Raw genomic sequence first — 15,510 nt, forward strand, 5'->3', positions numbered from 1 at the left:
GAGGCACTTGAGAGGTTCAGACTTCCCAAAACACCTGATACCAGAGATTCCCCTCTAATGTATAACCCTCCCTTTTCATTTTGAATTCTTATGGAATTTAGGGGTTTTTCTTCCCCGTTGTTTCTTTCATCTTTCAGCGTCTAATTTCATTTATCAGCAAACCTTTGTTTGTAAAAGCAAATCTCTTTTTCCATTCATCATGCAGTGGAATCCTTCCCATGGTTTCTTTTATCTCCCAGTGCTGGTTTTATCTACCAGCAGACCCAGAGCTGCTTTGTAAAGACAAATCTGCCATTCCTCTCAGGGGGAGGCCTCAGGCCCGGGGCCGCCGCTGTGCCCACAGTTCTGGCCCGCCCTGTGGGGAAGCGGAAGGTTCGGGGTGCCGGCGCTCCGGGTGCCCGCCCTGCCCTGTGGGGAAGCGGAAGGTTCGGGGTGCCGGGGCTCCGGGTGCCCGCCCTGTGGGGAAGCGGAAGGTTCGGGGTGCTGGGGCTCCGGGTGCCCGCCCTGCCCCGTTGGGAAGCGGAAGGTTCGGGGTGCCGGGGCTCCGGGTGCCCGCTCCGCCCTGTGGGAAAGCGGAAGGTTCGGGGTGCCGGCGCTCCGGGTGCCCGCTCCGCCCTGTGGGGAAGCGGAAGGTTCGGGGTGCCGGGGCTCCGGGTGCCCGCCCTGCCCCGTTGGGAAGCGGAAGGTTCGGGGTGCCGGGGCTCCGGGTGCCCGCTCCGCCCTGTGGGGAAGCGGAAGGTTCGGGGTGCCCGCCCCGCTCCCGCTGCCATGGCGCGGCCGCCCCGCCGCGGCTGAGGGAGCCGCCATGGCCGCCGCGCTGCGGGCCGCGCTCTGCAGCGGGCTGCTGCTCCTCGGTGAGTCCGCCTGGGAGGGACGGAGCGAGCTCCCGGTGCCGCCTGGCCGCGGGCACGGAGGGCGGCGGTGCCCTCGGGGGGAGCGGCAGCGAGGGGCGCCTGAGGCGGCGGTGCCTCCGCGCTGCCCCGAGCCCGGCGCGGCTCCTCGGGGGCTGTGAGGGACCGGGCAGCCCGGGCAGTGCCCTGTAGGGACAGAGGGACAGCGGGGCCAGCCTGCCCGGCCACCGCGGGCGTTATTGGATCTGCTGGGAAACGGGGCCGGTCCTGCCGGGAGGGGGACGCTGCGAATCCCGGCGAAACCGCGGCCCGAGAGCCCCGTGTCACTGTCTGCAGAGGGGACAGCCGGGGAACAGGGACAGGAGCAGAGGGAACGGCCTCAGGCTGGGCCAGGGCAGGCTCAGCTTGGACAGCAGCAGCAATTTGCCCATGGCAAGGGAGCTCAGGCCTTGGCAGGGGCTGCCCAGGGAGCTTTGCAGTGCCCAGCCCTGCAGGTGTCCCCTGCAGGTGGCACTGAGTGCTCTGGGCTGGGGACAAGGTGCCCATGGGGCACAGCTGGCACTGCATGGGCTGGCAGGGCTGTGCACAAGCCTGAATGCCCAGAAATATTTCCTCGTCTCTTTGGATCCACAGTGCCCAATGAAGCAATTTACCTGGAGGCTGCTCAGGTAGGCAGCACTGTGAGGGAAGGGAGCCTGGCAAGGAAATGGGATTTTCCTGGGAATTTGCATGCCTGCCTCAGACCTCATCCTCAGAGCAGGGGCAGCGCTCCAGGAGAAATGAGAGGGACTTTGGACCAGGAGTGGAATGCCAGGATCATAAAGGGGAATGGCTGCCAGTGCCAGAGGGCAGGGCTGGATGGGATCTTGGCCATGAGGAATTGTTCCCTGGCAGGGTGGGCAGGCCCTGGCACAGGGTGCCCAGAGCAGCTGGGGCTGCCCCTGCATCCCTGGCAGTGCCCAAGGCCAGGCTGGGCACTGGGGACAGTGGGAGGTGTCCCTGCCATGGCACTGGGTGGGTCTGAGGTTCCTCCCAGCCCAAGCCAGTGTGTGATTTGAACTTCTGTATTTGTGATGTGCACTGTGATTTATTTATTTGTTGGGTGCAGGCGTAACCCTGTAGGACCAGAGTCTGAAACTGGTTTTGTTTAAGGCAGGTTCGGATTTCAAACTCTTGCCTGCCAGACGGGGGTGACTGACACAGGAATTTCATTCATTTGTGCATCAGCTGGGGACACAGCTCAGGGGTGATTATGGGCTGCTGGGGTGATACAGGGTGACCTTGAAGGTCTCTTTCAGCCCTGATTATTCTGTGAACCACACACCTGGAAAATGTGTTATTTATTTTAGAGTCTCTCATCAGGTGTGACTCCTGTGGCATTTAAGCACTGCTCTGTTCTGGCAGGGTTTGTTTGCATTGCTTATTTGTGGTGCAGTAATAGGCTGGAATCTTTGCTGTTTTGGTCTCAATACCTCCAATTATGTAAGAATAATTAAGTCATTTTCATTGATATTTACACTAGTTTAGGGTTTCTTTGATTCAATTCCAAGAAAGGAGAACAACTGGGGTTTTGTCACTTGTGAATAATGCTGGTTAGTGATACTTAATTACATTTAATTATATGTAATAGGTCTCTTGGCTTCAGAGGTGCTGAAGTTTGTCCATCCCCACGCCCTTGTTATTCCCACAGTGCTGCTGGAGCACTGCTTAGAAAAATTGGGGTTTGACAATCTCAGGGAGAGTTCATGCCCCAAGTGCTGGGCAGCACCAGCTCAGTCATGCACCAGAAATGTTGGTGTCACAAGCACTTACTGGAAATCACTGGTGCCAGTAATTTGTTTTGTTGCATAAGGAGGCAGGAGAGGCATCAGGATTTAAATTTAATTTATTTGGGCTCTGTTTTTAAATAAGCACCTAAGGCAAGGCAGAGGCTGCATTTAAATTTTGGATGAGTGACAAGTGCTGGAGCAAACACTGAAATGTTGGTTCTGATTCCTCCCACAGTTTCTGGAATGGTCCCAGAGCCCCAGAACGTGAGAATTACTTCAGTCAATCTGCACAGCACCTTGCAGTGGGATGCACCACGGTTCCCCAGAGGAAACCTCACCTACACTGTGCAGTCCAAGAGGTGAGGCTGGGCTGGGCTGGGCTGCCTTTCACCCCCACCCCACAGCTCTGTGTGCTTGGGATCTGTGTCCTCTGCAGAGCACACTCTGTCCCTTTATCTCAGGGACGTGGCTGTCCCAGGAGCTGTCCCTTTATTTCAGCTTGTGAGAGGCTTCTCTGCTGAGCTGGAGCACAGGGCAGAGGCATTTCCTGGGCATTCACACCCAAGGCAGCTTTGTCCTGTTTGGTTTGGAACCACAACCACATTCTAACACTGGGTGTTATTGGCTCTTTGTGTGTGGTTCCTCTCTTCTGTGATTGAAGAGACCTGGAGATGCTGAGTGTTTGCCCTTCCCTGATCTCTCAGATGCTCCCATCCCATCCCATCCCATCCCATCCCATCCCAGGGACACCTCCCACTGTCCCCAGTGCCCAGCCTGGCCTTGGGCACTGCCAGGGATCCAGGGGTTTAGAATCACAGAATCCCAGACTGATTTGGGTTGGAGGGACCTTAAATCCCACCCATTCCCACCCCTGCCATGGCAGGGACACCTCCCACTGTCCCCAGTGTCCAGCCTGGCCTTGGGCACTGCCAGGGATGCAGGGGCAGCCCCAGCTGCTCTGGGCACCCTGTGCCAGGGCCTGCCCACCCTGCCAGGGAACAATTCCTCATGGCCAAGATCCCAGCCAGCCCTGCCCTCTGGCACTGGCAGCCATTCCCTGGCTCCTGGACTCTCTGCCCATATAAAATTCTCCCTTTTCTTTAGAAGCCCCTCCAGGCACTGGCAGGAGCTCTCAGCCTTGCCCAGAGCCTTCTCTTCATGCTGAGTTGAGAGAAGGTTTTTCTGGATTCTGTAGCCATGGTCCCCTGATCAGTACATTTCTGGGCAGGCTTTTGATGCAAAGCAGAAAGAATAAAATATATTAAATATCATCTATTAAATCATGTATTGATCAAAGCCAGTTGGACACTGGGGCTGGGAGCAGCCTGGGACAGTGGGAGGTGTCCCTGCCATGGCAGGGGTGGCTCTGGGTGGGATTTAGGGTCCCTCTAACCCACACCCTCTGTGGTTCTGTTCCATAAGCAGCTCCTGGTCCCTTCCCATCCCTGTTTTCCCTGGCTTTTCCTCGTGTGCAAATCCTGGGGACAGCTCTGAGAGGGTCCCAGTGGGACAGCAGTGCCCTGCCCTGGCACTGGCTGGGTGACTGCTGGCTCTCTGAACTCTGCCTGCTGAATGCACTCCTAGGACCCTGCCAGGAAATGGGCATTTCTTGCAAAGTTAGAATGTTAATCCTTAAGTTTATAATTTAATCCTTAAGTTTATCATTAAGTTTATCATGGATTTACAGATGGATGTAAAGTCCCTAATGCGAGTCTTACACACCCTGGGTACATTTTTATGTCCCCAAGTGCTAACTGCTTGCATTAACAGCTCTGCTGCCTTAACGCCGTTTAGCCAATAGTAATTACCCATCTCTTACATGTTGTTTCTGTTCCCTGCAGCATCTACTACCCTGGGGACAGCTTTGAGACGCTGGGGACAGAGCTGAGGCTGCCCCGGTGTGACGTGTCCTCGCTGTCACCCTACGGCAGCTACGCGCTGCGGCTGCGCGCCGAGGCAGGAGAGCTGCACTCCCCCTGGGTCACCCTCCCCTTCAAGCCCATGGATGACAGTGAGCCTTCCCTGTTCTAACCAAAAGTACTGCCTGCTCTGGGAGGGAGCTCGAGGATAGCGAGTGTTTTATCATTTCATCACCTTGTGCCACTTCTTGGCTGCTGTTTTGTACCTCTGCCGAGGGCGGGACTGAAGGCACTCGAGATGGTGTTTCAGGCTTAGGTGGTTTTTTTACTTATCTGTGTTACAGTCTCACAGCAGTGAGTTCTGCAGTATTTCACTTACAAGGTACAAGATGGCTCACTGTCTTTCTCTACAAGGCCTTTTAGGGCTAAACTACCCAATTAGGAAATGACACCAAAATTATTTTCACTTTTAACCCAATAACTGATCACTCAAAGTCCACAATGCAGACTTTTCTGTCCAATGACACAAAACCACCCAAACCCATGGAGACAAAGGAGAAGAAGAAGGAGCAGCCTCCACCCTAAACCCTCCATCTTGCTTTCTATCTATTCCTGTATTCTAAATCCTTAAACTCTGAGTTTCCCACCCTGTGATATCACACACTTCCATTCAAACTCCACCCCCACAATCCCAGTTCTGCCATTCCATTCTGGAAGCTTCTCCAGGCCCTCAGGTCAGTGCAGTGTTCTCTGGGAGTCAGTGCCTGGCAGCACAGAAAGTCTGGGATTCCCAGCACCCAGAAGGTCTGGAATCATCAGCATCCAGGGTTCCAACAACACTGAACTATAAAATCTTACTTGTAACACTGGCAGAAAGCAGAGTAAGTTCACTGTCATTGATCATCTCTTTGGAGGAGATTTTCAAACAAAGCATCATTTTCTTTTAAAATAAGGAACATTTCTATTTTCTATTTTATCACTAATTACATAACTAAATACATTTAAGTACATTGAACTGTAATTAAATACATTTAACTACATTGACCTGTAAAATCTTAGTTGTGACACTGGCAGAAGCAAAGTTCACTGTCATAAGTATTGATCACCTCTTTGGAGGAGATTTTCAACAAAGCATCATTTCTCTTAAAATAAGGCACAATTCTATTTTCTATTTTATCATTTATTACATAATTAAATACATTTAATTACATTGAACTGTAAAATCTTAGTTGTAACACTACCAGAAAGCAGAGTAGGTTCACTGTCATAGTATTGATCACCTCTTTGGAGGAGATTTTCAACAAAGCATCATTTCTTTTAAAATAAGGCACATTTTTCTTTTCTATTTTATCATTAATTACACAACTAAATAAATTTAATTACCTTGTACTATAAAATCTTAGTTGTAACACTGGCAGAAAGCAGAGTAGCTTCACTGTCATAGTACTGGTAATCTCTGGAGAAGATTTTCAAAGCAAGCATCATTTTCTCTTAAAATAAGGAACATTTCTATTTTCTATGTTATAATTTAATTGCATTTTATCATTAATTGCATAGTTAAATACATTTCACTACCTTGAACTATAAAATCTTAGTTGTAACACTGGCAGAAAGCAAAGTAAGTTCACTATCATAGTATTGATCACCTCTTTGGAGGAGATTTTCAAACAAAGCATATATTTATTTTAAAATAAGCCACATTTCTATTTTCCAGACAGGGAGAAGTTGTCTTTAAGGAGCCAGACTTCCTGTGTATCTAAATAAATTCAGTTACTTCCTTATTTATTGCTTTGCCAGACAAAAAGTTTAATTTCCATTTTTTCTTACTTCAAAAAAACGCCACTCTCACAGAGAAAGGTTAATTTTCAGCCAAGGAATCTTGATTGCACAAGGCAGAAATAATTCAAATGTTTTCATTTTCAAGCTGATTGTGATCAAAACCCACACAGCCCCCCAAAAATCACTGTTCTGGAGGGTCTGCTCAGGACAGACAGATGTTGTGGCAGTTTGGCCCAGAAGGAGAAGTGAGTGATAGCCATGGAAATGGTCCTTCCTCTCCTGGAGTCACCACAGCTGGCAAAAGGGAACTGAGTTCATGCAGAGGCTGTGGGAATGGGGCTTGCATTGGTACCTGGTGTTTGCTGCAAAAACAAAATCGATTTCCAGAGCCATTCTGGGAGGAAAGCATTAACTAATGCCCGAGCCAGGAAAAAGAAATGACTTCTTTCTAATGCATGATTCAAAAGGTGACTTTTGGGCTGTGTGAAAATGCCCAGCTGAAGCTGAATTCCTGAAGCTGAATTCCTTCTCTTCTCTCTCCTCTCCTCTCCTCTCCTCTCCTCTCCTCTCCTCTCCTCTCCTCTCCTCTCCTCTCCTCTCCTCTCCTCTCCTCTCCTCTCCTCTCCTCTCCTCTCCTCTCCTCTCCTCTCCTCTCCTCTCCTCTCCTCTCCTCTCCTCTCCTCTCCTCTCCTCTCCTCTCCTCTCCTCTCCTCTCCTCTCCTCTCCTCTCCTCTCCTCTCCTCTCCTCTCCTCTCCTCTCCTCTCCTCTCCTCTCCTCTCCTCTCCTCTCCTCTCCTCTCCTCTCCTCTCCTCTCCTCTCCTCTCCTCTCCTCTCCTCTCCTCTCCTCTCCTCTCCTCTCCTCTCCTCTCCTCTCCTCTCCTCTCCTCTCCTCTCCTCTCCTCTCCTCTCCTCTCCTCTCCTCTCCTCTCCTCTCCTCTCCTCTCCTCTCCTCTCCTCTCCTCTCCTCTCCTCTCCTCTCCTCTCCTCTCCTCTCCTCTCCTCTCCTCTCCTCTCCTCTCCTCTCCTCTCCTCTCCTCTCCTCTCCTCTCCTCTCCTCTCCTCTCCTCTCCTCTCCTCTCCTCTCCTCTCTCCCCAGCCTCCATCGGTGCCCCCGAGGTGCGGCTGCGCTCGGAGCAGGGGGCGCTGCACGTGGATCTCTCGGGGCCCTTTGCGGAGCACGGCCAGGAGCGGTGGCCCCTGCGGCTCTACTACGGCTCCTGGAGCTACAGGATCCTCTACTGGAGGAAGGGCAGCAGGGACACAGACCCGGCCTCTGCTTCCTGGGTACGGTGACTCCCTGAGCCCCACCTGTGCTTCTCCTGGGAAACGCCGTCCTGGGATGTCCTGGGAGCTCCTGGAGGGTCTGGCACGGGTTACAGGGCTCTGGGCCAGGCTGGGGAGCTGGGGGGGCTCACCTGGAGAGGAGAAGCTGCAGGGAGAGCTCAGAGCCCCTGGCAGGGCCTGCAGGGGCTCCAGGAGAGCTGCAGAGGGACTGGGGACAAGGCCTGCAGGGACAGCACCCAGGGAATGGCTGCCAGTGCCAGAGGGCAGGGCTGGGTGGGATCTTGGCCATGAGGAATTGTTCCCTGGCAGGGTGGGCAGGCCCTGGCACAGGGTGCCCAGAGCAGCTGGGGCTGCCCCTGCATCCCTGGCAGTGCCCAAGGCCAGGCTGGGCACTGGGGACAGTGGGAGGTGTCCCTGCCATGGCAGGGGTGGCACTGGGTGGGATTTGGGGTCCCTCCAACCCAACCCAGTCTGGGATTCTGTGATTCTAAGAGTAAAAATGGATCTCTCCTAATTACAGTTAATCAAGCTGTTCACCACAGCTGGGACCCAGAGTAAGTGCAGGAGCTGTGTAGTTACACAGCAGCATGGACAGAATTTTCTCTTTCCATAATTATCAATAACTCTGTGTTTTTTCCCTCTCAGTGGGACTTTGTTTTTTTTACCCCCAAAGATGTCTAAAATGGGGAAGGCTTTCATTCCCTGTGGCCACCTGCAGCTCTGCAGTTTGTATCCACTGCAGTTCCCTTTCTCCCTGTCAGGGCCAGCCTCTTCCACAGGCAGTTCTGCTCCTCCATACACAGTGCATGGAGAAAGATCATTAATAATGTATTAATTAGAGCATTTTGGCCTCTGTTCTGCTCCTCCATACACAGGGCATGGAGAAAGATCATTAATAATGTATTAATTAGAGCATTTTGGCCTCTGTTTCAGGCACACAGGAAGCCTCTGACCAGCAGCCAGTCCCAGTTGATGAGTGCTTTTCCATCAGTGCAGTTTTATAGAATGGACTCTGGCAGGTGTAACTCTGATTTGTATCTGTTACCCTCACAGTGCTTTGCCATTCAGTTCCAGAAATCAGGGGCCCTCATTTCCCACCCAGCAGCCTGGTTTCCACTCCCAGGCTCCTGAGCAATGAGGTGTTCCTGCCCCTGGGATGCCCTCAGTGCAGTCACCAGAGGAACAGCACTGCACCTGGAGTCTGTGCCTGCAGCACTTCCAGCTGCAGTCTGGGACATTGCCCAGGGATCCCAGAGGCACAGGCAGGCCTGGGGAGCTCCACAGGCTATTTCTGAGCTGGGTGCTTGCTCCAGGATTCAGCACTTCCAGCTGCAGTCTGGGACATTGCCCAGGGATCCCAGAGGCACAGGCAGGGCTGGGGAGCTCCACAGGCTATTTCTGAGCTGGGTGCTTGCTCCAGGATTGAAAGCTGCCTGGAGAGTCTCCTGATGCTGTTGAGGGATGCTCTGCAGTTACAGGGACATAAGTGATCCTGAGCAGCAAATTCATCTGCTCAGCCTCCTCACAGCTCCCAGGAATATTTCCTTTCTTTCTTCCTTTTTTTTTTTTTTTTTTTGTTTGTTTGTTTTTGTTTTGCCTAGATGACAGATCACAGAATCACAGAGTTGGGAAGGTTGGAAGAGCCCTCAGTTCCAGCCATTAACCCAGCAGCCCATGTTCACCACTACCCCATGTCCCCAAGTGCCACATCTACACATTTTTAACACTTCCAGGGGTGGGGGCTGCACCATTTCTCTGGGCAGCCTATTCCAGGCCTCAACAGCTTTTTCAGTGAAGGAATTTTTCCTAATGTCCCTAATCTAAAACTCCCCTGGAGTTTTAAAAATGTTTAAAGATGTTTCCTAATCTAAAACTCCCCTGGCACAACCTGAGGCCTTTTCCTGTTGTGCTGTTGCTCCACCCCACTTGCTCTCTCTGCAGCTGGATGGTGTTTGTGTGTAGCTGTGCTCCTAGCTGATCTCATTTGGTTGGGTGACAGTTTCTGGCTGCCACCAGATCTCATTTATCATCCCTCATTAGTCTGAAACTTTGTTAGTGCTGCTGGAAAGAGCCCAAAGGGCAGTGGTGTGGATGGCTGTACAGTAAGTAATTGTAATTGTAATTGTAATTCAGTGCAGTTGTAATTTAATTGTAATTGCAATTCCTTGGTTGTTCCTTAGCTGCTCCCCCAGCTTCCCTTTGGTGTGTTTGTGTGTTTGCAGGCAGCTCAGGTGGACACCAGGCACAGCTCAGAGATCCTGGCCCAGCTGGAGCCATGGACAGTTTACTGTGTCCAGGTGCAGGCGCTGATTCCCGAGTGGAACAAGACAGGGCAGCTGAGCAGGGAGCTCTGTGAGCAGACAACCCACAATGGTAACCTGGGAGCTGCTGGGGATCCTGGAACCACCCTGGGATGGCTGGGAGGGACCTCAGAGCCCAGCAGGGCCACCCCAGCCATGGCAGGGACAGCTCCCACTGTGCCAGGCTGCTCCAGCCCCATGCCCAGCCTGGCCTGGGGCACTGCAGGGACCCAGGGGCATTCCATGGAGAAAGTGATGGTTTGAAAATAATCACTCAGCAGTGAATAATGACAGTTTTAATTGGTTTTTTCCCTTGTCTCTGGCAGGTGTAACCCCTGTGTGGATCATTGTGACTGTTCTGGTGGGGTCCATGCTGGTCGTGGGCACAGCTGTCACCGTTTGTTTCTTCTTCAGTTTTTATGTGTACAGACTCATCAAACATGTTTTCTGCCCTTCCTACATTTTCCCAGAACACTTGAAAGAGGTTTGTTTCCTGCCTAACATGTGAAAATCAGCCTTTCCAGCAGAGCCACTTGTTTTTTTTTGAGGCTCTCAGTGCCAAAACATTTAGAGCTTCTTTTATTTTGCTTCCTTTCACTGGCACCTGATAGTCAGTGGTCTGTAATTTGTAATCACCAGCTTTTTATGGCTCAGAAACAGGATGGGTTTGTTGATTTTGAAGTGAGAGAGTACCAGGTGTCAACTTCAGTTCCTCATTTGGCCAATGAACAACAGAATTCTCTGTCTCTCCTGCCTCCTTTTAGACTTAAACCAGCTCCTTTTTTCTCCTGCAGCAAAGTCCTGTCAGGAGTGTAATCACAAGTTTAAACTTCAGGAAAGTGTCTGAGGAAGGAACCTGGGCTGGATCAGCTGTACCAGAGCAGCCTGGGCTGTGGAAGGTGTCCCTGGCCATGGGAAGAGCTTTGGGGTTCCATCCAACCCAAACCATTGTGGGAATCTGTGATTCTATGGAGTCTGAACATTCCAGCTAAAAGGAGAGCAGTGCCAGCAGCCAATGCTGATGGGGACCCCCTGCCCCTGTCACACTGCCAGAGGACAGAGGCTGCAGCAGGGTCCCTTCCCAGAAACAAGGATGTACAAAGTACCCCTGTCCCTCCTGTGCTCTCCTGAGTCCCTGCAGCTCCTCTGGGGCTTTCATTCTCACTCACTCAGAGCTCAGCACCCCCAGGTTTGCAGCTGACTTTGGCTCCTGCTCCTGAACACATGCTCAACCAGGAGTGTCATGGAATCCCAGAATCCCAACTGGGTTGGGATGGGAGGAACCTCAAATCCCACCCAGTGCCACCCCTGCCATGGCAGGGACACCTCCCAGTGTCCCCAGTGCCCAGCCTGGCCTTGGGCACTGCCAGGGATGCAGGGGCAGCCCCAGCTGCTCTGGGCACCCTGTGCCAGGGCCTGCCCACCCTGCCAGGGAACAATTCCTCATTGCCAAGATCCCATCCAGCCCTGCCCTCTGGCACTGGCAGCCATTCCCTGGGTGCTGTCCCTGCATCCCTGGAGCTCAGCAGCACCAGATCCACACAGGAGTGCTCGAGGTTCCTTTGCTGCAGGTGCCTCTAAGGACAGGGAGAGCTCTGGGCTGGTGCCATCCCAGGAATCAGAGGGCAGCTGTGCCTCCCCAGAATGTGCTTTGGCCAAGGCAGTGCTTTCACTAGGGGATGTTTCACTTGCAGGCTTGGGCCACAACATTCCCAGTCCCAGTTTGGTGGAAAAGGGTCTGCCAGTGAGGGTATTTGTGCTGATCTCTGTACCTGCAGTGCCCAGCACTCCTGACAGCAGCTGGTTTCTCATTCCAGATTCAGTTCAGAATTGTTTTGTCTGGGGGTGAGCAGAGGGATGGAGCAGCTCTGAGGAAAGGCTGGGAGAGCTGGGATTGCTCAGCCTGGGGAAGGAAAGGCTCTGGGGTGGCCTCGTGGTGGCCTTGCAGGGCCTGAAGGGGCTCCAGGAGAGCTGGACAGGGACTGGGGACAAGGCTGGAGGAACAGGAGCCAGGGAATGGCCAGAGGGGAGGGTTCTCAGCAAATCTCTCTTCCCCTACAGCCCAGTTACCATTTGGTGTTTGTTCCCAATCAAAACTTGGATTTTTTTCAAGTTTCTGTCCCAGAAAGACTCCGAGCCCTGGGGTTATTCTTGAGAGGCACTTGCATCTTGCTCCCAAGCCTGGAACAGGATTTTAGGGAGGATGTGACACTGTTGGCCCTGTGGGACTTGTAAGGGCTGAGAAAGCTGCTTGCTGCATGCAGAACAATCCCAGTGTTTGTTGTTTAATTACCCCAGTGTGTTTGATAACCCCAGTGCTCCTGAGCAAACAGGACGGGGCAGCTGCAGACACCTGATCTTCACTTCCTCTTTGTTTCCCAGTTTCTGAGCAAACCTCCTGGTGCTCCACAGCCTTTCCCTCCCCGAGAAGAGCTGCTGGTTTGTGACAAGCTGACAGTGATTGCAGAGCAATCCCAAACCCTCCCTGGAGGGGCTGGGGATGGGGCCAGCAGGACACCAGAGCTCCCTCAGGACCCTGCACAAGGAGACTGACTCAGGAGTGGGAGCAGCCTCAGGAAAGCCCAAAGATCCTCCTCGTTCTTCCTTGGAAAAGGAGAAGCAAATGGACTTTGGGGTTTGTCTCATTGCTGTTTTCCAGCAGGAAAACCCCACAGACAGACACGGCGTCACAGACTTTTGACAGAACCATTTTATTTTTTTAAGTACAAGAAACTTGGCTCTAAATGAGGAATTAAATGATCCATAACTTTTGCCACTGCTGGTTGTGGCTCCCTGAGCAATTGTAGCAATTCTGGCACTGATTATGACACTAAAAAGGAAATGTCATATTTATATATAATACTAATTAATTAAACTTTGGTGAACTATTTATTGCAAAAACGAATCAAAATGTTTATAAAAGGAATTAGTATTTTGTAAGGAAATACCTGGTTTATTTTTAAGAAAAGATGGGGTTTATTTTTTTTTAATGAGAAATGATGTGTTTTTAAGGATATCCCCATTGGCATCATCTTTCTATGGAATTTATTCTTCCCTGATGCAAAGTTGTGAAGTTTTTAGGGTGGGGTGAACTGATGTCTGTGGGAAACTTGGCAGCTGAAGTGGGAATTAAATGAGGTTCATTTTAATTATCTGCTGATGTGTATGCTTAATTTTAAAATCCAGGGAGCTGTGACTCCCTGCTCCAAAGCCAGCCTCAGTGCACAGGTGGGGAAAGGCTGGACCCAGCACTGGGGCAGAAGTGGGGCCCTGGCACAGGGCATGGACTGGGTCTGTGCCACTGCACCAACATCAGAGTGAGAAATTAAATTCTGTCACCAAAGGAACCTTCCAGGAGTGAAGTTGTGTCTCCCCCTGATGTGGGAATTGCACGGTTCTGGGGCTGGTGTTTGTTATTGATGGGTAAATATCAACTTTTTGGGAGTGGTTACAGGAAGAAATCAGGAATTGATTCCATCAGTTTTCATCTCCCAGCTCCCTTCAGAGGAGGCTCAGGGGACCCTCAGTGTCCCCAAGTCCCTGCCAGGAGGGCACAGCCAGGGGGGTCGGGCTCTGCTCCCAGGGCACAGGGACAGGAGCAGAGGGAACGGCCTCAGGCTGGGCCAGGGCAGGCTCAGCTTGGCCAGCAGCAGCAATTTGCCCATGGCAAGGGAGCTCAGGCCTTGGCAGGGGCTGCCCAGGGAGCTTTGCAGTGCCCAGCCCTGCAGGTGTCCCCTGCAGGTGGCACTGAGTGCTCTGGGCTGGGGACAAGGTGCCCATGGGGCACAGCTGGCACTGCATGGGCTGGCAGGGCTGGGCCAGCCCCAGGGATTTGGGGATTCTGGGATTCTGTGAAATCTGTACCTGGTTTTTCTGCACTTTTTAATTTTGGTCACATTCTGCTTTCACAGGGAATATGAAATTTATTGAATTGATTTTTTCCCAAGAGATTTTGTTTCATTGGTGCTTTTCTGCACCTCTCCCCAAGGCTGCTCTGGGAATGCTGTTCCTGTGTCTGGATCACCACTCCAAGGAACCAGTCCAGCTCCCTGTGTGTTCCCTGTCCCTCCTCCCACAGCTTCTTTCTGTATTTGCTTTCTTCCCCCTTTGTTCCCCTTTTATTTTGGCTTTTAGAGTGGCAAAATGCCCAGTGCACATGGAGCTGAGGGGGGCTGGAGATCCCTGCCCCTCCCTCAGTGCTGCTGGAGCTGCTTTCCCCTCTCCAGCAGCTGCTTTGCACAGGACAGTGAGTTCCTGTCAGGGCTGGAATCCATGGTGCTCCAAGGCTCTGCTGAGGGCTGATAAGGCAGAGATAAGGCAGTGCCAATGCAGTGCAGGCTCACTGCTGAGGCACAGCAGGGCAGAACAGGGATATCCCAGTGTCTGCAGGGACATCATGGCACAGGGTGCCCAGAGCAGCTGGGCTGCCCCTGGATCCCGGGCAGTGCCCAAGGCCAGGCTGGATGGGGCTGGGAGCAGCCCCTGCCCCACAGCCTTGGACACTTCCAGGATTTAGGGGCTGCTAAAATCAAGCCAGATGTGTTTTTCAGGCTGACATACACTTTGGCTTGCTGCAGAAATCTTCCTGCCCCACACCCAGGAAAGCTTTTGTAGGTGAGAGGCCTCTACCTGTGCCACAGCTCCCCTCAGAGTCACAGCATGAGCCAGGCCTGGGGACAAGGGACAGCATCTGCCTGTCCCCTCTGCCTGTCCCCACATGGGCTGGGTGGCCCCACAGGACAGAAATAATTTAGATGAGGAGCAATAATTTAGAGGGAAGCAGTAATTCACAGGAGAGTTCATCTTGAGCTGAGCTTGTGAACATTACAGTGACAACAAGTCAATAAATCAGGTGAACTTTGACCATGTGCTGATGTAAACTGCAAGTACAGAGGGATGCTGGAGGCTGCTTACCCTGGTACAGCATGTTCTGGCAAAGCCAGAGAGAAAACAGAGCCCTTGAAGGCCTGGGAGCGCTTGGGAAAGGATTTCAGACCTGAAATGCAAAGAAAAATGGATTGATTAAGGAATAGGGAAGTGGGGAAAACTGAAGGAGAAGAGTCTGAGCTTGTGGTCAGCAAAACAGATTCCAGGAGAGGGCAATGAGGGAAGGCAGAAAGGAACAGTTCAGAGAATTCCAGTCATGGGAGTGAAGGGAGAAAGAGGAACCCAGGAGCACCCAGGGGGTCAGGGACACCATCAGGGTCAGCCACCCCAGCTGCACATTTTCATCTCTCCTGTTGGGAACTGGGATCTTCCCTGTCCAGCAGGTCCCCCCCAGTCCAGAACGAGTCCCACTGAACAGCAGAGCCAGAGTGGCTTTCACAAAAATCCATACCAAGCTCTAGAAAAGCTTTTCAATGGATTCTTAACCAGAAACGCTTCGTGCCTTTTTTTTTCTGAGGCAGACTGGGAGAGATCCATTATCACCTGGCAAAATGTCATTTTCTAGGATCCATCATCCTAGAACACTGTTATTGAATCAGTGGCATGCAGAGCAAGGCTCTTCCCCTGAGATGGTGCTGCTGTGACCAGCAGGGCTGCAGAGAGCAGCTTTACAGAAGAGCTGTGAATAATCCACAGGCTTTGGGCCACCTGTGAGCAACATACTGGAAATATCCCTTCCTTAGGGACTGGAGTTCCTGAAGCTCATTGTGCATTCCCTCA

At 52.1% G+C, this 15,510-nt stretch overlaps 1 protein-coding gene across 3 annotated transcripts; it reads left to right on the plus strand.

The window, feature by feature from the left end:
- Positions 1-385: 385 nt before the first annotated feature.
- IL10RB (interleukin 10 receptor subunit beta) lies at positions 386-12,992 on the plus strand. Of its 3 annotated transcripts, none has more exons than XM_077192666.1 (7): positions 386-854; positions 2,856-2,979; positions 4,462-4,631; positions 7,356-7,543; positions 9,766-9,895; positions 10,170-10,327; positions 12,226-12,992. In XM_077192666.1, exons 1-7 carry the CDS (start codon positions 806-808, stop codon positions 12,394-12,396), a joined length of 990 nt encoding a protein of 329 aa, XP_077048781.1. In that variant the 5' UTR covers positions 386-805; the 3' UTR covers positions 12,397-12,992. The 3 variants fall into 3 exon arrangements, with proteins under 3 accessions (XP_077048781.1, XP_077048780.1, XP_077048782.1); XM_077192665.1 differs by having other exon boundaries at positions 390-854; positions 9,766-9,916; XM_077192667.1 differs by lacking the exon at positions 386-854 and adding an exon at positions 1,355-1,519 and having other exon boundaries at positions 9,766-9,916.
- The last annotated feature ends 2,518 nt before the right edge of the window (positions 12,993-15,510 follow it).

Source organism: Agelaius phoeniceus, chromosome 2, assembly GCF_051311805.1.
Source record: "Agelaius phoeniceus isolate bAgePho1 chromosome 2, bAgePho1.hap1, whole genome shotgun sequence".
Classification (NCBI taxonomy): domain Eukaryota; kingdom Metazoa; phylum Chordata; class Aves; order Passeriformes; family Icteridae; genus Agelaius; species Agelaius phoeniceus.